Source organism: Hetaerina americana, unplaced genomic scaffold, assembly GCF_022747635.1.
Source record: "Hetaerina americana unplaced genomic scaffold, ioHetAmer1.1.p SCAF_9, whole genome shotgun sequence".
Classification (NCBI taxonomy): domain Eukaryota; kingdom Metazoa; phylum Arthropoda; class Insecta; order Odonata; family Calopterygidae; genus Hetaerina; species Hetaerina americana.
This window is the reverse complement of record NW_027287538.1, coordinates 77034912-77059718: the sequence shown is the minus strand read 5'-3', so window position 1 is coordinate 77059718 and position 24807 is coordinate 77034912. Positions and strand designations below refer to the sequence as shown.

General features: G+C 40.4%; 1 protein-coding gene across 1 annotated transcript; it reads left to right on the top strand.

Annotated features, from left to right (window-relative positions):
- Positions 1-9920: 9920 nt before the first annotated feature.
- LOC139698770 (abscission/NoCut checkpoint regulator) lies at positions 9921-22665 on the top strand. Its single transcript, XM_071597681.1, has 8 exons — positions 9921-10160; positions 10270-10439; positions 13605-13845; positions 14700-14870; positions 16065-16138; positions 18049-18139; positions 18762-18833; positions 22396-22665. Exons 1-8 carry the CDS (start codon positions 10113-10115, stop codon positions 22552-22554), a joined length of 1026 nt encoding a protein of 341 aa, XP_071453782.1. The 5' UTR covers positions 9921-10112; the 3' UTR covers positions 22555-22665.
- Positions 22666-24807: the final 2142 nt, after the last annotated feature.

Genomic DNA, 24807 nt, shown 5'->3' with positions numbered 1-24807 from the left:
GTTCAGTCTACATAAAATCAATAATCGATTCGATAGATAGCTGATATATTCGATAGAACCAATGCATTCACACATACTCCTAAATACTCGTATACAAGCACACAATTTATATCCTACGATCGTTTAAAATGAGGTGATGGCGATTGTCCTAAAATTTGTCTAAGTGATTGGAAGTATGACAGTCATCATGATTACATGAATGATACTTAGAACCCTTCACATTTGAAACATTACATTTACAAGGTACAAAAGTGAGTGCAAAGTCTTCTTAAGCTCGTCTTCATCGCTCTGTGCGTATCGTCGATGCGCCCGGCCTAAAATTACGCCATAACCACAATCAGTACAGAGTCAAGCTGCCACGTAACTTCATTTTGCGCGTGTAAGGACTCAAACGAGTAAATCACATGAACCACTTTGCGGTTGTAAGAACTAACCTTGAATTATATTTCTATATTTCTCAATTTTGAGTATTTCTTGATAAAACAGCATGTTCAAGAACTCATTTTTGAAATGGAATGTCTGATTTACGAGTAACTGCCAAAATGCCAGCAAAATATTTTCAATTACCAAGGTTTGAAATCTTTAACCATTAGACCTTGAATTACTTTGACTCACTGGACAATAATTATTAGATAGAGACTCATTGGACAATATGTACCTGCGCCGATGTGCAATGGCGGTCATATGCATTTGAGTAACTAAATACGTAAAGGCACGCCTGAATCACCCGATATGCCCGTGCAACATATTGCCCATATTATTACCCCATCATACTACGGTAGGCGATATCGTGCATATAAATTAGAGCGATTAGGTGTAGAACAGATAGATATAAGATGTTATGTTATCCACGAACGATAAGGGATCATAAAAACATTGTTCGACCGCGGTAGGGTCATATTCGAGTCAAAATTAGTCTGTTGTGTATTCACCCCATGCCACACACCCTAGCGGTGGCTTGTAGAGTGCATAAATAAATAAAAAATAAATAAAACAACTTAAAAGTGGTGGAAAGGATTGGGCGTTCTCATGACCCCAAGATCTGCGAGTTCTAATGTAAGTGCCGTAGTGCATGGGCCTAATTGAACTAATTGCTCATGAGAAGATGAACTATTTTGATCAACTGAGTCACATTATTCATAGGCAAAATTATTAGAGGACCTAGGTTGGGAATCCCTCACGAAGCGAAGGTCAAATTACAGATATTACGGGTATATTGCATTTGAATGATGCCTCCATATCGATGGTGTTGGGAATTTATTATTTACCCAGGCGCACTAAGGCAGAAAAGATCGTTAACATAAAAGTGTTTTAAGTGTGCAATAGATATAGAAACAAGCTGTCATCTTTCCCACGAGTGATAAGGAATCAGAATATCATTGTTCGATTCCGCCAGGAAGTATCCTGTGTCAAGAGAATTCAGGCATGCAAACATCCCCTGCCACATACCTAGACAGTTACTTGCAGCGTGGCATGAATCAACGAAAACCCAGAACGTCCGAAAGGGTAAATCCTGTGACAAAAATCGCTCCTTAAGTTTTAAAAAAAACCTTTCAATGAGTGTCTCCTAGTAAACTAATCACAAAGCCGAATGGGTATGGCATTGATAAAATACCTAGGGCTGGATTAAAGACCTATTGTGTGGTGTCGTAGTAAGGCTAATCTTAGATAGTGTTGCGTCAAATGCAGTCGAATTCACTTCAGGCATTCCCCAGGGAAGTGTCATCGGACGTCTTTGATTCCTTCATTACGTTAATGGCATTAACTGCGAGTATTAATTGTAAGTTTCTTTGCTAGCAGAGCAGAGGTATAATGAACGTTGGTAACACTTGGCCATCGGAGATAAAATTAATAAAGTTCGTAGTAAATAATTTAAGGAACCGGACTAGATCCCTCCCGAATGCATTAAGTAAAACGAAATAGAAAGCTTAGATTCGATTAAATACGCGGTCTTTACCTTCACTCACGACCTCCCCTGGGTGAAACATACATACACGAGGAAAATTTGGATAACCTAGCATGCAATAGGATTTATCATAAGCGTATCCGCGAAGTATGACGAGGGGTTTGAATAACATGGCTAGCATTCGTAATTAAAGACTCATTTAGAACATGGCGTTAGCATTTGGGATTACGAAGGTGGCATTGTTGTGCAAGGTCTCATTAATTGAAAAAATTGCCATTATATTTTACAATTTATTTGCTCAAGGACCAGATAGTACAAAATAAAAATTGCACATTTAGTTTTGGAGCCGGACAAATGGGAATAAACAACATTGGCAACAAGGAACGTATTCGTTGGTGCTATAGAACAATTCTTTCAGCAAGAGGAGTATCTTACACTACAGAGAGATATTAGTCACATTCAGGTTTTTAAATTCGTAAATTTCGGCAGTTTATTGTTCGAAATGAGACCCACGTGACTGGGCCCTAGATAAGAACAGTCAGCACGTAGAGAAGGAATGACTCAATTGAGATTGATGGCGAATTCGGAAGACGGATTAAATGAATCAGAACCCCGAGAGGGTCATCAATTATTAGAAACAGCAGGAGTATACTACCTTGATCAAAAAGTTACCGGAATAACCACCGTGTGGCGCTCCCATCGTTCCGATTTGAGTTCTGTTTTTTTTGTTAAATTGGTACATCTGTTGTTGATATTCCCTTTAAATCTTAGTGTCATAACTTGACATTCGCAAAAGTTACGTAGCCAAGAGTACATCTATCTCTGTGTGTGTTGGCGATTTTTTACAATTTCAGAAATGGATTTAAATTTGCAACAACGAACTTGTATTAAATTTTGCGTAAAAACGGATTTAGTGGCGCACGGACGTTGGAAATGTTGGAAAAGTGTTTCGGCAACGATTCTCTAAAAACAACGGTCGTTTACCAGTGGCACGAGCGGTTCAGAAGTGGTCGTGAGTCAATCGAAGATGATGAACGCAGTGGCAGACCATCGACATCGAAAGTCGGTGAAAAAATTGATAAAGTAAAAGAAATGTTGGTCAATAACCGCAAATTAACCATCAGAGAAATAGCGGAGGACTTGAACATTGCCTATGGATCCGCCCAAGACATTGTGGTTAATGATTTGGGTTTCCGTCGTGTAGCAGCAAAGTTGGTGCCAAAAGACCTCAATTTCATGCAAAAAAGAGACCGTGTTGACGTCGCAAAATACATGATTTGCGAGGCTGAATCCGATCCCACATTCATCAAAAGGATCATTACTGGAGACGAGACGTGGGTTTATGAGTACGACACGCAATCCAGACATCAGGCAAGTGAATGGCGTTCACCAAACGAGCCGAGACCAAAAAAACCACGTCGTTTTCAGTCAAAAAAGAAGGCAATGCTGACGGTTTTCATGGATTACAACGGTGTAGTGCATCATGAATTTTTGCCACAAGGCCAGACAGTAAACAAAGAGTATTATTTGGGCGTTATGAGACGTTTGCGTGAAGCAATTCGCCGAAAGAGACCAGAAATGTGGGCAGAAAACTCGTGGATTTTGCACCATGATAACGCACCGTCGCACAGTGCTATCATTATTCGTAATTTTTTGACGAAAAATGCAACAAATACCATCCAACAGCCACCGAATTCACCTGATTTGGCTCCCTGTGACTTCTTTCTGTTCAATCGAGTTAAAAAACCATTACGGGGAACGCGTTTTAGCAGCCGAGAGGAAGTAATGGAAAAATCGCAGGAAGCACTGATGGACATACCGAAAACCGAATATAAAAAATGTTTCGAGGATTGGATCAAGCGCTGGCATAAGTGTGTTGCAGTCGATGGGGATTACTTTGAAGGGGACAATATAGATTTAGATGAATAAACTTGTATTTTTAATTTTCTGAATAAATTCCGGGAAATTTTTGATCAAGGTAGTATCTCGAGTAAGAGGAATTTTTATTCTCTTAAACAGGTTTTTAAGAGGCATTGCCCTGTTTTTGTCCAAATGGCTGGGCAAACAAAATCGCGTTCCTCGACGCACGTCGTCACGCGGAACTGAGGCAGCGTTAACATTCCGCGGCAACGGTGATTCATCCGCATTAAACAAATTGGGAGGCAATAATTTCCATTAAACCTTATATGGAAGAAGCACATTTATGAGAAAATGTGTGAAGAGAGAGAAGAAGAGACGAGGAAAGTTAACGCTGGCCTTCCATGACAGAGGTCGAATCAATGGGGACGTCTTTAAGGATGGTACGCATACCAGACAATTTCATTAAAACAATACAGGTAGATTATGTGGAAATGTCTGAACTCTCAATTATTCTTATCCGATGGATTCTCCGAAGATCCATTCCTTAGGATTCCTTCTTTCCTTTCCGCACTTCCAGACGTGTTCTTCTATCGCTTTCTCTCACACACACTGACATTCATCCCTTTTCAAGGAATCCTTATCCGCGCAAATCGATAGATACATGGAATTCATCGTCACCACAACAGCAATTACCCCCCTTCCCCAAAATAAATAGTTTTCAACTACCGACTAAGTCAGGGAGAGTGAAAGAGGGCGAAATGCACTGGAGAACTTAGAGCACCTTGTGGCCTTGACTTTAACTTGGACCGCGTTCGCCCAAGCTCGCCTTAAATCGCCACCGCTTTCTTGCGATAAACATTTCCACGTGTTAGACTCCGGCGCATTCAAGTTTAATCATTATATTTTAGATAACTCTTTCAATGGGAATGGAAGCAAAATGCAATATGATGTAGCGGGTACTGTTCAAAGAAATAAACGCAATGGCAGTGACTCCATATAACGAAGAGGCATGAAATATTTAGTTATCTATATCTGCAACAGAAAATATGGATTAAGATGGTGATTCCGTGCCGTTGAATGAAAAAAGGAGCCATCTTAGTGAAGCTAATTTGCAAAAATATGGTGGTCATTTAAGCGAGGAAATGCTATGCAAAATAAATGGCGCGACTTCTATCGTCGCAGACAACGTTCTCTCCATCTACATGGCGTCAATTACATTTTGAAACCAATCGAAACGGCACTACTTCCTGTTTGATTGTAAATAATGACGAAATTCAACTTTTCCCCAGTAAAATTCAAACATAAAATTACTAGCAATCGCGCGATAAACCAGTCGACACCGGTGACCCATATTAACGTGGTAATTCACATATCTGCAACTTTCGCAATTATACGTAATTGTAAAATTAGCTTCAACAGAAAGAATTGCACCCTTTTCACAAGTGCTGGCCCAAATTGGAAGCAACCAACATTCATTTTAAAAGACGCGAAAATAAGACGGGAATGCAATCACCTCCTTCCATCACGACGACCCACGACCATCTGAACGGATTAGTTTACTGAGGATACAGCAGGTGGCCAAAACCATTGGATGACGTCATTTGCCAAATTTGTAAATGGCCAATCAATTCGGGTCATTTGAAGTATATAAAATTTACATCAATACTTTTCATCTAGACTTTTGTTGTGTAATTTTTAGAACAATTTTCTCTCTATTGATGAATAATTTTGTATTTCAATAATAATTTTGGTTTGTATTTCAACTATCCGCCAAAATCTGCTGATCCACACCTAGATGGCGCCGGGGGAAATAGTTCACAATCAGCACAAGTAATCTGGCCACGCTGAGCGCGACACGGCGAAGGCGCCGAGTGGCACGGACACACACTCGTGCCTGAGAACTGTTGAATCGGGTCCTGGTCCCTGGGTCCATCAATCACGGTTACTTAACATTTGCCAGAGTACAATGCACGTTCGCGGAGATGATTCGCCTCGATTAACAACAAACTCCCACGAAATTAAGGACTAACACTTGGATGCACGAGACGTCGTTTAGAATACGCATGTAGCGTGTGGGATCCTAGTGACAAAGGCCTCATTCGGGAAATTGAGAAGGTTCAACGCCGGGCAGCCTGTTTTGTAAAAAATTCTTACGATAAAACGCAAAGCGCCACTGAAATGCTTATAGAATTCGGGTGGGCATCATTAGAAGAGAGACGATTCAATGCAAGATTGAAATTATTAATTAAATTTAGATCCGCATGTTTCAGCACCGAGGTCTCGTAAATTATTTGTACTCCTACATACATTCGTCGCTTGGATCATGCATATAAAATTCGGGAAGTAGATGCCAGAACTAGCCGACTCAAGGACTCCTTCTTCCCACGGACAATACGGGATAGCAACTGCAGGGTTATAGATAGCAAAAATTCCACTTGCCACCCTCAGCGTCTAAAAAATAATTAGTTGTATTTGAATGCAAGCACTTTCACTAACCTCGTGCGTGTTGTTGTCAATGCTCTTCCCGCATAAAATGCATAAGAACGCTATTCTGGTTTGCGTGTTGTTGAATGGAGTTCGTGCTACATCCTAGGGTGCATAGTGAATGTGTTTGCATGCGAGTGGGATGAAGAGATTTTTGTATGAGTGTTTACGCCACTGTAGGTATAGTTTTGCTTGTATGTGTTGATTTTGCAAGTGGCATTGTTCCTTTCTACGGGTGGTAACCTAACACCCCCACCACACACCTTGCGGCGGCTTGCGGGGCATTATGTAGATGTAAATGAGATATACATGGAATATTTTTGATGCACACTAGCCCGCCGGATTTGAAGACACATTATAAACATCCGCTGGCGAAATTAGGAACGTACTCCGGGCATTGATGTCTGGTGTACTCGGAGGGCTCACTTTGGGGATCCCAGGGACACTAGCAGTATCCGGATTAAATTAGAAAACATGATTATTTCCCAATATTAACCAGCATGTTATACCAAAACTGCATCCCATGTCAAATTTCAATCACTGCCCATCCACGGTTGTCATCTGCACCGATCATCGTTTTGTTTAACAATCTACTGGAAAGTAGAGGTGCGGTTTATCCGTGGACAAGGCAAACTTCTTAACAACTCACTGATTGACAGACGTTACTTGGAAGAATAAATGCATGACCCTCGGGACTTTTCCAGCTGCTATTCTCGGGAGTGACTCTTCGCATTGAATAAAGTAGGGCGTAGCTCTTCCCCTCTCAGCACATAGCTTGAGAATTTAACGCCCGATCATCGCCATTCTATTGAAATGATTTCAAGGAAAACTGGGGTGCAGTAGAATTTCTAGAGGATTGGAAATTTTCGCAACGGAAAACCACCGCATTATCCTCCAGGGAGGATACAGCCCTGCACTCCACCTATTTATGACATGATGGCATCCTTCCCGGTGAAATATGCCGGAGGTAAAATAGTCCCCCAATCGTATCTCCGGGTGGGGACTCCTGGGAAGGGTACATCGGTCATAATAGGAAGATGCAGGATAGGGACATAGAATGTGAGATCCTGAAACGTAAAGCTGGAGAACGTCAAGATAGAAATGGAGAGGCTGGGTATAGACATCCTGGGAGTTAGCGAGACCAAGTGGACGGGAGCAGACGACTACTGGAGCGACGGATATCGAGTTATATACTCGGGAGACGACAGGAGGATCGCCCGCGTTGGCATCATACTGAAGAAAAAATGGGGCAGAAGAGTAAAGGTAATACTGCCGTACAACGAGAGAATTCTAATGGTGAAGCTGAAAGGAGAACCCACGGACATCGCATGAAGACTGGCAGTGGGATGTAGTAGTAGTAGTTTTGAGGGGAGGCGACCGACAGCTAAGGTCATTTGCGCCATAGGGGATGGATAGGAAAGGATGAAGGGTGGAGAGAAACCCGGCGTCGGCATTAGCCTACTCTTTACGAAAGGCGCCAAGGGGTCCACAGTTTAACGTCCCATCCGACGGACGGCGTACTCACTCAAAGTGCCCTCCACAAAGCACCTCAAGTAGGGATCGAGATACCTCTGAAAAATATTCAACACCGCCGGGATTTGAACCCCCGCCGCCCTCAGGGTGGGAAGCCAGTACGTTAGCCCCCGCACCATCTCGATCCCCCTCAGTGGGATGTTGAAGACTGTAATAGACTCCCCGTCGGGAGTCTATTACAGTCTTCAACATCCCACTGCCGATCAATACGCCCTTCATCCATTTATCCTTCCAGGCATACTCGACGATGAGATAGAAAAAGCATTAAGGGAGATGAAACTAAATAAGGCCGTGGGGTGGATAACATTCCTGCAGAACTACTTAAATGTTTAGGAAAATGTAGGAGGAAGAGGCTATATGGGCTGATTCGTAGTATCTATGAAGAAGGAATCTTGCCGGAAGACTTAGTGAGATCAGTTTTAGTTCCTATTCCGAAAAATGTAAAGGCTACATCATGCGAGGACTACAGGACAATAAGTTTTATATCCCACGCAGCTTAAGTTGTTCTCAGGATCATAAACAAAAGGATAGAGAGTAGGGCAAATGATTACTTAGGGGATGATCAGTTTGGGTTTAGGAAGGGGAGAGGTACGCGTGATGCCATTGCAGTAATGAGATTATTAATCAAGAGGAATATAGAACACAACCAGGAGGTATTTGCCTGTTTCGTAGATTTCGAAAAATCGTTTGATAGAGTGAATTGGGAGAACTAATGAGTACTCTGCAGAAAATAAAAATAGATTAGAGGGAAAGGAGGCTAATCCGCAACCTGTACATGTCTCAGACTGCTCAGGTGCGGGTGGGAAACGGGGAGTCCGGTTGGGCAGTGTTAGGAAGAGGTGTAAGGCAGGGTTGCCCATTATCACCGTTGCTGTTCAACCTGTATGCAGAGGAAATGATTAAAGAGGCATGGGAAGAGCTGGAGATAGGAATGAAGGTGGGCGGGGAATTCGTAAAATCAGTTAGGTTCGCTGATGGCCAAGCTTTAGTTTGTCAGTCAGCCAAGGGGTTGCATGCACTGCTGAGTGAATTGGAAATTCAGTGCGACTGATATGGGGTGAGAATCAATATTAATGAACCAAGGTTATACGATTTTCCAGAAAGAAAAAGGCTAAGCTAAACAATTAAATGGCAGGGCAAAAACTAGAGCAGGTAGAACAGTTTACGTACCTCGGAAGTGTTTTTGCAGCATTAGCCTACTGTTAACGAAAGGCGCCAAGGGCTCCGCAGCTTAACGTCCCATCTAACGGACGGCGTACTCACTCAAAGTACCCTCCACAAAGCACCTCAAGTAGGGATCGAGATATCTTTGAAAAATATTCAATACCGCCGGGATTTGAACCCGAGCCCTCTGAGTGGGAAGCCAGTACGATAGCCAACGCACCAATCCCGAACACTTATGTATTCGGGGAAGAATTACTTAATGTATTGAATAACATTAAAAAAGATGACTCTTCCCTTTAGGAGGTATTGACGAGTATTTTTTTAAATATGCAACATAAGTGGGCCATTTTCTTGAATTAATTAACCTGGAAGAAGAAATCTAACGACCAGCACTCATTCCCATTGTGATTGCAGCAATCGTAATTATTTATATTTCATAGATTAGGCAAAGGAAATTTTAGACTGAATTTGTAAATTCACAATACATTCCAGAACCTATTTTTTCGATAGCATTAATTAAAATATCATTGCCAAAATCCTAATTTAATTTAATTCCTTTATTTAAGAATCAGTGCTTAGAAAATATTTCACCATACCTGAAAGATTTAATTTGCAACTCAACAAATAAATGTTATGGCTTTGGTAAAAATGTATTGTAAAAATATGCATTGAAATGTGAAGTCCATTTTGAAGTTATTCATTTATGGTTTTGAATTTAAATTGATTTTGTGATTACTAACGATACATGTGTCGTTATTATTGTAGATATTTCCTAATTTCAGGGCCTCGTTTCATTAAAATCAACAGTAAATAATATAAAACATAAATTTCTATAAGGAGACGGTATTCGAGCCAGGCGGCATTAAGGTAACGGCAGCGTCACCTGTCAACCAAGGTTACAACTACGACGTGGTTTGATGATAAAACAACGCTATCTGGGAACGGGCTTTTATAATTGAAATGCATATTTTAAGGTCTTCAACACAAAGTGGGCGGTCTGTTGTTTACGGTCCAACAAGAGGAAAACAAGATGTTTAGACTTGGACGGTGGGAGAGTCTTAAGAAGATCAATTATTTCACAGGGGTTGCTATAGTGTTCTGTTGTTGACATTGTGCGTTTTGTCTTCAGATGAAGAAATTAATTCAAGGATAAAGTAATATCAAAATGGCTTGCCGTGGGTGCACAAAAAAATTTGGTTTCTTTGATAAAGAAGTAAGTTTCCACGTCTGCTTCGATGCCAAGTTGCTTCGTCGTTAAGTAATCGTTTAAATAGATATTTACTTAGTTTTACGAGTGTTTTTTTTATATTTCTACCTTGCAGTTGGGCTGCCCAGAGTGCGGATTTTCCTATTGTAAGAAGTGTTTAAAATACCAAAGCAAGGATCCTAATGAAGATGTCACCAGAAATGTATGCGCGAAATGCCACTTAAAACATGTTCAAATGGAACCTCCTTTGGATGCCGTGGACGAGTACTCTCAAAAATTTCGGAGGTATGCCAGTAAAGACAAACATTATGGTGTCGGGAAAATCATGACGAGTCAGTTTCCAGTACTAAACGAATTCCAATAGTCACAAGACTACAGGCAACAATCCCTCTTAATCATACATATTTTAAACCGGTTTATTTAGAAACATAGAATTTCACCTCAATAGACGTTACTAAATGTGATTTCATTTCTATTTGTCATTTTTGATGGCCTAACCCAAACGTAAGTGCTACTTTCAGCATTGAAAGCAGTACTTGCTAGCATTTAAAGTAATGACCTCCCCCATTATAGGTAGTAAATAAGGAAATACATTTCTTAGTGTCTCCTAGCAAAACAATCTGACATCCAACCATACAAATGCGCCCTTCTTCAATTTTGCATAGTTCCTTCAACCACATCCCTAACCTATTCCTTCCCCTTCCTCACTTGCCTAACATTGTCCCCTCTATTACAGTCTTCGACATCCCATTGCTAATCAAAACGCCCTGAATACATCCTTAATGCCTGCTTTGGATTTCTCCCAAAAATACCCTTTCTCCTCCCTAACCATACCCAGAACTTCCTCCTTCGGTTTTCTTTCTGTCCATTTCATCTTTTTCATCCTGCTCCTCGCTCACATTTCAAAAGCCTGCAATCTACTACACCTATAATCTTCCACCATTGACTTTGTTTTCATGCTGTACAACACCATGACCCATACCAAAGTTGTAATGATACATTTCTCAGTCTTTATTCCGCCCCTGTCATCAATTCCCTCCACCTTGTGGAACTTCTATGCTTTATGCAATTCTTCTTATGTCTCCACCATTTCGGTCGTAAACAATTCCAAGATAGGTGTAGACTATTCCAACTGCTCTAGTTTATGACCTCCTATTGATATTTAACGTAGCATTTTCCTTGTTTACTTCCGGATAAATCTTTTGCCTTTCTGCACGGCCCACCTATTTCATCAGTCTTTCATAAACCCTCCACATCAGCCCACTGCATCCTATACCATGATTCTTTTGCCCAATTAGTTTCTTGCCTTGGCTTATATATCCCTTTGTATCGATCTTTCTGATCATTTAATCTGCAATCCATGGTTTCCTCCCCATTTTCCTAGGTACTCTTACTGTCGTTTAATTTTCAGCTTTCAAAATCCCATTTTTCTTAAGCCCTTCCATCCATCTGCTTGTCCTCTCATATTGTTCCAAATGGGAGATAGCATTGGACAGTGTTAAGTTCCCCTCCCAAAAGAGGGAAAGGCGTATGTACAATAATGTTACTACCTGGAAGCAATTGTTCTGATAACATTTGTGTCATTTAAAGAAGAGAACCTGAAATTCCTATATTTTCCTATTTCTTAAAAAGTTATTCTCGATTAACATGGTGGAAAAGCTTTTGGCAAATCAAAAAATAGCCCTAGAATTTAATGTTTGTTATCTATGGAGTCTAATATGCAATTAATTGCATAATGTACAACAGCCATGGTTGATTACACATATCTGAATCAATATTCTGCATTAGAAAGTAGACCTTATCTTTCAGGACATGACACTAAATGGAGATGTATGATTTAATCTAAAAAATTCCAGAATAGGTATTTTGGAGATAGCTGTTGGTCTGCCAATATTTAGGCGATTGATACATTCGACTATAAACTGGGGCTATTTTGAATTCTATCAACATAAGAGGGGAAAATACCTTGGGCTTAAAATTCATTTATTAAATATTAAAGTAGAACTTTTATGAAAACTAAACAATGATGTATAACTCTGCATGGAATTTTCTCTGAACTTCATCTTAGTTCATTACTTAATTTAGAAATAATAGATTTAATTTGGGATTCTGAGCAAGGTTTGGTGAAAAAGAATCAGGGTAAATTGGACGAATGATTTTAGCTTGGAAAACTGTCAGTCCAGCAGCAGTTGGAAAGTTGCTCTCGTACTCAGTAGCCGAAGAAGATCAGTTCACAGCTAACTGGTTTCACGGTTGGATAATTTAAGGAGACCATTATGCTTGCATTTCTTTCCTTTTCCACGCTTAATAAGTTCCCAGGACATATTAGATTTATTGCTGGATATTATGTACATATTGGTATTGTAACCTCTCTTTACACTAGCAATGAAAATATGGTTCTCTAAATATTCATAGTGCCATAACTTTTGTTCAAGATTTCTAGAAATTTTGAGGTAGGCAGCTAATTTTTTTTTTTAACTGTACTCTCAAATCACGTCACTCATCCAAGCCTTTTGACTTGTCCTGTGGCAAAATTTTCTCCTTTCTAATGGAATGCAGGAATAAAAATAATTCCTAAGCAGAAAATAAAAGTAACTAAACCTTTGATACAAGGTTTGAACATCATAAACCTGATCCCAAATTTGTTCTTGGGATATGAATCCAAAAATATAGTATATTGGTGTTGAAAACTGATCTCGTGATGTTATGCATTTCATTTTCAGAGGTTTGAGAAAGGTGAAAATCGAAAATTGTTAACACCTTGCTATGATGAGATATATCAGGGTCAGAGCCAGTTTTGTTTTGATACAAGTATGTTAGTATGTAATCAAGAAGGCGGCAGATGAGGGAGATGAAATGGGGGGCATCATTGGCAACACATTTCAGATCACATGCATAGGACTAGCTCTGTGATTCTCATTTGTGAGGAGATGGGGCCAAAAAAATTTACCCTTAAAATCGCCTGTTTGCCCAGTACATGCAGTTGATATCATATACTGTACGAATAAGTTGGTCTTACTTTCTAAGGAACGTTCGGAAATGCCCAGTGGTCAAATGAGCGCTAGCTCTCTCACTGGAAGGCTCTTGCTCATTCATATCAAATTCAAATTAAAAATAGGCACATTTGACTAAGCTAATGCCTTATGCGCTGTGCCGTAACTTGAGTAACCAAGAATGATCCACTATTTTAAATGATCCGTGGGAGTAATATCCAGTAGCCAGGGTGCCAAATCTCACCCTCAGCCAGTCCTTTCCAGGGCAGGAGTTGAGAGGGGAAATGAATTGTCTCCCGAACCCTGTGTTCTGACGATTGAGATGCCATTGTAATGCTTCTAAAGAGTTAGCTGTGATTAATACTATGTGTCCTTCTTGTGTTAAACTGTTCAAATTATTGATAAAATTTATTATACTGCTTATAAATAGATGATTCTTTTCTATTTGTTTGCACAGATGCATTGAAACCATGTGCGAGTCTGATAAAAAAGTCAAAATCAATTTTGTGGACCAAAAAGAGAGATTTGGCAGTGTGAAAGAGGGTTTTGATTACGAGACGCAGAAATTGCAAGCAAGACTTAAAGCCCTTGAAGAGGACTATAAGAAAACCAAGCCCAAGCTGAAAACGGAGGAGGAGCTCTCCGAGTGGTTGGATAAGATTCAGGATAGGCCGTCCTCAAGCAAGCGTCCAAGTGTTGTAAGTTGATGTACTACCCTCACGAGAAAAACAGTCACTTGAGACATCATGTATTATGTGCATGTATGAAATCCTTGCATGAGTTTGCAGGTTTCTAATTGTAAAAGTATTAATGAAAATACTTGTTTTTATCATTTACCACTAATTTACCAAAAACGTTTTTGATCTGCTTAGGTGTCTAAAACACCTTAAAGAAGTGATCCCTAAAGGAAATGAGAAATGAATTTTATTTATGTCGGTGTGAAGAAGTCTTCAGTTGAGAGACGTTTGATCTGAATGAGGAAGTCCAATTCGAAAGTGACATCTATGCCTGGCAGCCATCATTCGTGAAATGAAATCTTCCTCATATTGGCATCATTTCGTCGCTCATGCCATTGATCTATCCGCAAGTCATAAAGGAAAGGATAGGCTGCTTTGAAAGAAATTTAAGAAAATATTTATTCTATTTCATTGAGCTGTAAAAACTTCTTAAATTCCATGGAATGGAACTGTACTTCAAATGTCTAAAGTTTGCATATGTGAATGTAAAGAATAGAAATATATTTTTTTTAATCTTATTTAAATTATTGCTGTCATAATTTTTTAAATGAGTTCAATTAATTCTTTTACTTGTATTTTATATGTTAACAGTATGATCAGTGAGACTAAAATGTCCACGTCATTGAGGAAACCATAAATTGTGTGAATGAAACCAATATATCCCACTAAAGAGACCACATTTCTATTGTTTGAAGATCCTCATCAAACAAATTAATGTGACATCATTCAACTCATGTTTCAAAATTACATGTACTTTATTTTCAACTGTCTTAAAATGTAAATGACTGCTGCTCTGATAATTAAAATATCCCCAGGCCTATCGACCACCGGACAACCGAACCGAAACTGAATGTGCCGATCAGTTGCTGCGGCAATACGTGGAGGAAGTGGCAATAGATGACCAAGTCCCCAAGCCAGAGCTGGAACTGGAGGAAAGATTGGCCAGACTCCGAGGTGAAGGGCCAGGCAAGGCCTCGCCCAGACAGGTGCGATGCAGACCGTAGGGGGAAAGGGGTAAATCCAAACGGCCAGGAAGTACAGCTCGATGGAATCTGTTAGCTGCAGTAAAATGTCTGGAATAATTCAAGTGCAGTTCCCTTTCATGAGCATCGAGTCCATTTCTCATGCTATAAAATTTCATTTTGAAATTTTGTCAATGATATTGATATGAAAAAACATTCTTTTTCATTACATTCTTGGATGAATCGCAGAAATGTGTGGCATGTTTCCTAGATGGCTTAGCAAACCTTGGTGGTGCAGGGTGGGCAATGACCTGTGCACCCTGCACCAAGGTGTAACGTGGTGAGAGCACGCCTGAAAGATGCACCCTTTTTGGTGTGTTTCAAGCAATGTGGCACCACACGGGGAGATTTTGCCAACGAGAACTCTGCCCAATGATTTTCTATTGCGGATACTCATTAATCTTTGAAATACATTTTATTGAGCATGCAACGCAAAAGCTTGTATTGTGCTGCAGCTGAATCTTTCTTGCACTAGCACTTTCCACTCTGTACGACACGGCTTTAAGGAGAAGTGATGTTTCTCAAGCCTACCCAGCCCATGCATTAATTGTTCCCATATTTCAATGCTTGCATTACCAAACTATTCAAAGTTGAGTGAACACCACTAATTTCCGGTATATCATGGCATTCCAGCCAGTTTCTAACAAATCCACACGAAGCAGTATCTGTGAATTAACATCTTCTAATGACTTAGCATTTCACTACACCGTAACTTTGCTTGCATTAGAATACAATTAGGAATGGCTGCCAAAAGGTTATCTGATAACAGTATTAAAAATGAAAATAATGGAATTATCGTTAAAATTATTGCAACATTCACTGAATTCACTAGATTTTGGCACGTAGTGACTTCTCTCCATTTCTAAACTCGGAAAAATGACTGGCATCAAACAAGGAGGTCATGATATCGTACCATTAAATCGCATGTGAAGGCATATCTCCTAATTTCCATGCAACTTTCACGGACAAACTAACCAGTGGAGACTTACTAATTAAGACCATCTTTGATCCTATATTAGTCTGACATGGCCTACAAGATACTAAAATAATTTGATTGAGCAACCTTGGCACCGTGCAATCATATGCCTGGGCTTACTTTATTTTTATGATTACCCGTGAGCACTTAATGAAAAAGTTGGTTTTCTTATTTGTGCCTAGGGAGAGGAGGAAATCCCTGGAAGGAAGAACTTGCAGCGTAGCCCAGAATTGGAGTCTCTGACGTCCGTTAAAAAGTGAGTCAATTCCGTGCCACAATGAACAGCCCTCCCTCCTCTTGGATAGTTGAGCATTAAATTTGCCATTTATGCCGTGGCGTGGAGGAGATCATTTAGATTTAATTCACTTGTAATATGGCTTGAAATTATCAATCCATTGATGTCTTTTCATCTCACCAATGGCGTTTCTTAGCCTACACTTTGCACTAATCATTCTGGAACCTTGCTACAGTGTGGGTAATGGTATCTCTCTAATTTCAATCCCCAGATATTAATTCTGACACCTCGGACCACTTTCTTTGCCTTGCCTCCTCGCTCTTAGTAACAGGAGTCTTCATCACAGCCTAAAGATGCAGTGTGTGCCCTAGGTGGAGGTGCCATTGCTGCAGCATGATGCTCTCTGGTGCCCTTTGTTGCCATTGCGCAGGTGACGCTTCACATGACTTTCCATCATTTGTTTCATAAATGAAGAGATCACCTTCATTTGCTGCATTGACTATCATTTCTTCTTGGTCGAAACATTTTCTCTCTCCCTGAAATGTCTCTATGCTCTCTGCTTATTCCTCCAACTTAATTACACAATAAACACTGGCATCAAGTTATGGCATATGTGAAACATTTGACCTTTGATATTTTCCATTTATTTCTAGCAGAATGCTTCCAGTGCTTTAAACAGTCAGAACAGATTTGCTGGAAGTAAACAACTCACCACTTAATAAATGAAAAAGAAAAACTTTGTTCCAATCCACCACTTTATTTCAGGTACGACTAGTTTCGACGCTACGGCGTCATCCTCAGGTACAAAGTTTAAAGTTTGTACTTGCACTTTAAACTTTGTACCTGAGGATGACGCCGTAGCGTTGAAACTAGTCGTACCTGAAATAAAGTGGTGGATTGGAACAAAGTTTTTCTTTTTCATTTATTAAAATGAACTTCCACAAAGTTGAGGCTGAAACTATTGAGATAACTCACCACTTGCCTTACGATATTCTTCAAAAATGTCTAAATAAGGGGTCGTATGCACCTGGGTCCACCAACTACTTGATATATATTTGCAGAGGAAGATTGTTGACCAATCACGCAATATACTTTCTGCTTCTACCAGAGCAGGCCATACAATGGCTTTGGTAGATCCAGCAAATGAAGGCATGCAGGAGTTTGGTCTGGCTGCTTTAGCCACCTTCCTGTTCGGATCAGGTATTTTTGTAAAATGACCTCGTGTGCATGTTCTGCTTAGGTTACATTTGTTTGATCCTTCCGCAGCATTGCCATGTGCAGCAGTCCTCAATTCATTTGGAATTCTCCTTACGCGAGCCAACCATCTTTCACTCGGTCACACCTATCGTCTCTCACAGTTAATAATGGAAATGACAAGGTCTTTTGATTTAGTTTTACTTCTGCTGGTAACCAAGTCTCATTATAACCTGACTCAATTGCTTTCCAATTCTTTCTGAATGAGCGCCACATTTGCACCTATAGATCTAGTGAAACAATTCCAACTTCTTCCAACCTAGGGGTATAGAACTCATCATGCATCAAAGACATGTTTACTTTGTTCACTTTGTCACTTTCCAACTATATTTGTGCCCCTATTTTTGAGAATTTCTGGGTAATCTCTTTTAGAAATAAGAATAAATCATGTGATGAAGTTGGAGTTCATGTTGGTGGGGCAGGCCAGGCCCTCGGATGTCCATGGAGGAATTTTAGGGATTCCTCAGTGGTTCACTTATCTGGAAACCAAGTCAATACTTAGGCCAATGAATTGAATGGAAAATGTATATTTCATATCATTCTTATTTATAATGATAAAACAATACTTAGCCCACCAATAGAAGAACTCATCAATATCTCTCTCCCGAAGTATTTTCCAGGTTTCCTGGCACTAGTTTAAAATTATGTGGGTAATGTATGTTTTGTGTTTCTCGCAGACCGACCAAAGGGATTTGGGGCCTAGATCTGCCGAAGAGTGAATATTCCGAGGATGAGGATGAAGCAGCGGCTCAGGCCATTGTGAAAAAGGTGAGTTTGAAACACCCAGTGTGGAAAAAATCTTGCCAAGTATTTGAATGAAAGTGTCAAACCGTTTGAGAGGAATCAATAGATGGATCATTGATCCGCACACGATAGCAGGTGTTCAATATGAGGGAGTCTTACGTGAATAACTTTCAAACTTTGGGCCATGTGAAGCCTGGGAAAGTACTCGTGCGTATCTCGTAGTTCCGAACTTCAAAAAGATAAAATGAATTAAATTGCTCTCTCAGACAGTCATACCGTTTGCCGTTCAATGTGATACCAGTTCTCTCAGATTCTAGCTCAAGATTTGTAAAGAGAATCTCACTTTGAATTTGCTCCACTTCATGCAAGTATGTTATTTAAGACAAGAAGTTCATTTTTAGTCCAAGGCAGTCTACTCATGCCACCTACATTTTGATGTGTTTCTCTCCCCCATAGTCATGTATGTACAATGCCTAATGTGCTCTCTCTCACAAACACTTAGTGGTATCCCTGGTTGGAACCATGGCATACTTCATATCCTTCATTGAAACTCAAGACATCACAATTTGCAAAAGCCCTCCTTTTGTAGCTTACTCGTGGAATATCCGCTTAGCCTTTAACACGGAGTTATCATTTTTATCGTCAGGCTCTCCTGGATGCTGAAACAGAACAACTAAATGTGGAAGAAGAGGAGGAGGAGGAGGACTTGGAAGACGTTGTGAGTATTTTTTTGCACATTGATGGAGCTTCATTGTTTGGGAAGGCTTCAATTGAAAAAACCACACGCAAAGGCAACTTGTTGTCTTGGCTCTTTGATCTGCTCTCTGCACATGCCAGTGGGAATCAGCTTTGACTGAGAATTCCAGAACTTAAAATACCAAGATTTGAAGCGTCTGCCAAAGCATAATTTTTGAATTAATATTGAAAGAAAAATTTGTTTCCCTGAATTGTTGAATACAATGAATGAAAGAGACTGCATTTAATCCCCAACAGTACACACATATGCATGTTTGAGAGAATCCTTGAAAAGAAATTTAAATTGAGATGTGGATACACACTCATCTTTCCGGGGACATCCATTGATGTCTCCTAAATTTAACACAGGCCATTGCGGGATGCAGAAAAATATTGAAGGTAAATCGAGTAATATGCCCTCTACAAGGTGGTAGGTGAATTAGCTCTTTGAAAATTTATCACCATTGTAATCCGCAAATGAAACAACTTTGTAATGCTCCAGTCTGCTTTGAATAACTGCTTGGATCTCGTTTGACAAATTGCTGATCTCCAAGTAGCTAAAATGTGGCTGGGTAGTGGATGGTTTTGTGTATGAACAAAAGATGGAGTGGGAATGGGAGGCAGAAAGGAAAGGAAGGGAGAAGTGACGACATGCTTCCAAATGTTCCGACAAGTTCAAGGTCACTGGTGAGCCAGATGGGGGGAGGGGGCCCTAAGTATATTGAGGATAGCTGAGTGGATGCTAGCTCATTCATCAATTCCAAAGTTCTCCTAAAGGTTTGGTGCCTCTTCGGATGCCATTGGATTAAAATTAGAAGCATGGGAGATATCCCTTAAATATTTTACAAAAACAGACCAATAAAAAGCTTTCAATATTCATGAGTTCTGAGTCTCACATACCTCCAAGTCTTTCCAAGATAAATACATAAAAGGTACCTGATGATGATGCTTGAGCGTTGAAACCGGTTGTACGCTAATAAAGGACAGTGGAAAGTTACTTTGTGTTCTTAATTTCATTAAAATGAATTTCCACAAGGTTGAGCCAGAAACAATTGAATATAAATACGTAATTTTACTTAGAGGCATACTACTCCAGGTTTTGAGAAAAGCTGTTCAATTGGTCAAGTAGTCTGGTCGCAGTGTGTGGTGCAATAAGCAAGCACTGGTGAACAGAAATGGTTCCTGGGAGCAGTAATCACCCCAGCACCAGGCCTGCTTGGTGTGCCCTCACACTCACAGGTGCCCCACTCAAGTGCAACCGCTCACAAATGTGCCAATGAAAGCTATTGAAAAGCATCGTGGCTCACTTCTTGGAATTCATCTCTTTTAATTATTTAGTCGGTGAATTGTTTTGGATCAGGCTTGTCGCACATTCTATGCATAAAAAACTTCTGTAAAGCACAACCAATTTCAAGTTATTGTCTAAATTATTTCAAGTCTACAAATGGTTTGTCTTATCCATGAGTATGTACGTGTATGTTAGAGCACGGGTATCCAACTTCCCATCATCCGTAGTTTCCATGGAGATGCATTCCCTCTCCTCCCACCCCACTCCCTTTCCCCCCCCCCCCAAACCCCCTCCGGCATACAACTGGTGACCGATATTCAATCCACCAAAGGATTATTTCCTGCAGTAGTCAAAGAATTTACTAGCTTAACTCAGAAGTATTGATGTTCTGTGGGTTGCCTTTCACTTCACCCTCCCCCGCTAACGTACGCCCAACGTTTGTGCTAAGCTTCCCCTTCACTTCTCCCCTCCCCCTCTTTGCAATGGTCATTTCATTTTCGTGATCGTGCAATTCCCCCTCCCCTTCACTACATAACCTATCTTTTCAAACTCCTCAACTATCAGCTCAGTCTATTGGCTCCCTTCCCTTTTGCCCACCCCCTCCTTCCCACTTGTAACACTATTTACTCTTCAGATTGCCCTTACCCTTTCTCACTTCGACTTGTGTTATCGTGACAATTACCCTTCAGTGCACTCAAGAGGGCTACTTTGTGGCCGAAATACGCGTATTCGTATTCACCTTTTTTTCCCTTTCCTTTTTCGTATTCACCTTTCTTATCCCTTTCCTTTTCACCTTTTACCCCATCCTTGACTTGTGGCATTAGCCAACTAATTTCATTTGTCCTTTGTTTTGAAAGGTTAATTGTTTACGGCTATTGGAGTTTTTCATTTATTCAATACAACTCAGTAGTGTTCAATGGGCCCAAGAAGAAGTCTCAATCATGAATTATCTCTGCTCTGTATTCTTAAACCAAGAATAAAGCCTCAGAATCTTTCATCTAATAAATTACACATTTTCAGTGACTTCATGCTGTGACTTTAAAGAAAAAAAATAGATATTTCTCTCCTCTCACTGGGAGTATCATCTAGAGAATAAAAAGCAATTGCTGGCATCCCCTCTTTTTGTATTCTAGGCCAGGTGTCCATGGCCTATGCTCCATCACTGGTCAACTTCAACAAATGCAAAAACAGAGGCTGTGTTACATGGGTACTTCAACAGGGGCCATGAACCTCTCCCAGCCACACCGACTCTTTCAATGCCTCCATGATTAACGTTCAGTGGTCTTTTGGTGACTTCTATTGATTTGTACATTAAACATTGGCATCATTCCTGGCAAAAACCATGGTCTAGTTACGTGACAATGGTATGGTCGTGACATTAATAGACTCACGTAAGGGTGCAGTAAGTGGGAGGTGGATTGGGTCGACCCGCAGCGAGTGCATGTGAGAATAGGGGAGGGGTAGGTGAGTGCCCTTGGCTTGCTAGTGCCCTCTACGAGGGTCAGCTGGCAGGCTGAAACGTCTGGCAGGCCATCTCCCGTCGTGGACTTCACTCCCTTGGGTGATGAGTGTGGTCCATACTGCCAGTTTCTCTATTGACCATCTATCTGCTTTTGGGAGGAACAAATTGGACACTGGCAGAGGGCATCATAGTATTTAGTGCGCGACCAAAAAACAAATACAGTTAATTGGGCAGACGTACGCTAAGGGTACGGAAATATTAGTGGCAAGAAGTTTTTGACTGACGATATTACACCATTGTGTGTCAACCTTCACTGTTGATTTTCATTGCATATTAGGTCTATAAATTACAAGCAATCGGCCAGTAGTAATTTTAGCTATGTGAAATTTTGGATGAGGACTAACACATTGAACTATTGGATCAAGGAGCTATTAATTCAGCAATTTATTTGTCTAGTGTTTCTTCTTTTATTGATAATAATGAAGGGAACACAACATATTTAATGTTCTCTTCATCATTGTCTCAAAGGAAGTAGTCAATAAATTGCTAAAAGTTAAATGCAAGACTTATCTAGAGTGTGCTGGTGAAGGAAGATCATTGTAGCCTGAATATTCATATGCATCGGACTAACATTTCGACTAATCTGCCCGTGCATGTTCACAATTGACTGGAGAATCAGCGCTCTAGTTATTCTCAATTTTGGGTAATGTTTTACTTTTGGTGTGCCAAACATTCTTTAAAATAAATTTCTACACATTTTGAGTGAATTACTCATCTTGATATTTTTCTTCCTAGGATCCCAATAAATGGTGCGTAGTTTGCAATGAAAATGCCACCCTCAAGTGCCTCAACTGTGACGGGGACTTGTATTGTGAGGCATGCTTCACAGAATGCTGCAAACCAGAGGAACACTCGAGTGAGCCCTACATCAACGAATGCAAGGACACACAATGATTTTTTTGTAACTCATGTTTATTTTTAGATATTAAAAATACTCATTTCATGGATACCATTATATATTTTTGTTGATTTTTTTTGTTAACTGCTTATAAAATAAAAAAGTGATTCTGACACAGAAATTTTTAATTTAAAAAAATTCTCATCCCCGGATATTTTAAAAATGAAGAGGTTGAAATAGGAAGGGAGAAAAGATGTTGTTCTTACTGATTCTCCGACAAGTTCAAGGTCACTGATGAGCAAAACAGGGTGGGGTATTCTCTGATACCATGTGTGTGTGTACGATATGTATGTGCTAGAAAACACATAAAAGGACACTCGCATTGCAAACAGTTTAAGCTTTCGGCCCTTGTCTTTGGTCTTCTTCGGGTCAGATTGGAAGGTTTCAGGTGGGCGGGATGCAAGGGCTGTGGAAGGGGAGGGCGTGAGGCACCAAGGGCTCCTCACTGTTTTAACATCCCATCTGACAGATGGCGCACTCACATAAAGTGCTCTCCACAAAGCACCTCGAGTAAGTACTGGGATAACAGTGAAAAAATCAGCCATCTCCAGGTGTTGGACCCCCTGGGTGGGAAGGCAGGGCATTGGCCAACGCACCATCCCAATCCCTACCTTCCAGTCTGACCTGAAGAAGGGCTGAATGCCTAAACTAGCTGCATTGTGAGTGTCCTTTTTGTGTGTTTTCTATGCATACTTTTGCGTGTTCTGTAGTGCCGTCCAAGTGTTATATTGCCATTTAGTTATACCAAACCAGTGCCAGGGATCCCAACTTCTCAACTACATTCAACTGGTCTCAAATGCTCAAGTTGTGTGTTTTCTTTCTCTGCTGCAGTTTAGTGATGCCATTTTAGTCATGTCATTTCACTGCCAGAATAACTTGTGATGATATGCTACAAGCTTCATAAGTTACAGAAGCACATGGAAAGAACTGGCTAACTCTTGTAAACAAATGCCATGGCTATGCATCGTTTTGATGAATCGGAAAAATACTTAATTCTTCATAGGTACGTTCATTATAAGTTTACATTTTACTCTTCTTTCTTCAATGTAACCAGCATGAATGGCCAAGAGTCATTCATTCATATTTGAGTGCCCTTTGCTCTTGTATAAATTTTTAATATTGTTTTAAACATGTACTAAGTGTTTCTTCAAAGAGTGGTTTATAGACACAGAAACACTTTGTTATGTTAAAGATTGTAATAGTAAACAGGACAGAAAAAAGAGGGCAAAAAAGGCTGCCCGCCTAGGATTCTCCGCTCTACCACGGTCTTCAATCATCTCATTCACCTTTCCTGCCTCCTTTGGGATCCTCCCAACGATCCCCTCTCCTCCCCCTCCCAGCACTTCTTCATTTGTTTTCCTTCCTATCCATTTCACCTCTTCCGCCTTTTTTCCCTCTCTGAAATCTCAAAATCCTTCGATCTAGGTCTCTATCATCCTATTTCAAAGATCAAGCTTCTCAGCCAATAAAGCCATGCTCCCCAATAAGGTATAAAGCTTTCACTTCTCTATTCGTAAGATCCTTTATGTCCTTGTTACTAACCCCCTCCTCTTTGTGGAATCTTCAATGGCTAATGCAGTTCTTCTTCTTACGTCCCGGCTATTTTCATCGCCCTGGCCCAAAACACAATCCAGATGGGTTAACTGCAGCATCTGCTCTCGTTTTTGCCCTGCTACTTCAACACTTCAGTTTTCCTTCCTCTTTCTCAAAAACCTGATGGCTTTTGTTTTGTTTACATTGATTTTCATCCCATATCTACAGTAATGACTATTATGTAATGCAAGCTTGATCATTTGTGAACGTCTGATTTTATAAAATCCCCGCCGACTTTCATTCCTCCCTCCAGTTCTTCCCATGCCTCTTCAATTATTTCCTTCTCATATATGTTGAACAGCACCAGGGATAATGGACACCCTGCCCTACACCTCTCTCTACCACTGCCCATCTGAACTTTCCGTCCGCCACTCACACCTGAGCAGTCTGAGACGTGTACGGGTTGCAGATAAGTCTTCCGTCCCTCCAATCCATTCCTATTTTCTGAAATGCATTCATTAATTCCACCAATTTACTCCATCAAACACGTTTTTGAAAACTACTCAACAGGAAAATACAGCCAGATGGCCAGCCCTATGTTCCTTTCTATTAATGACTTCAATTCTGCAATGGCATCGCACGTATGTCTCCCCTTCCTGAACCCAATCTGACCATCCCCTGGAGTAATCATTTGCCCTGCTCTCTATCCTTTTGTT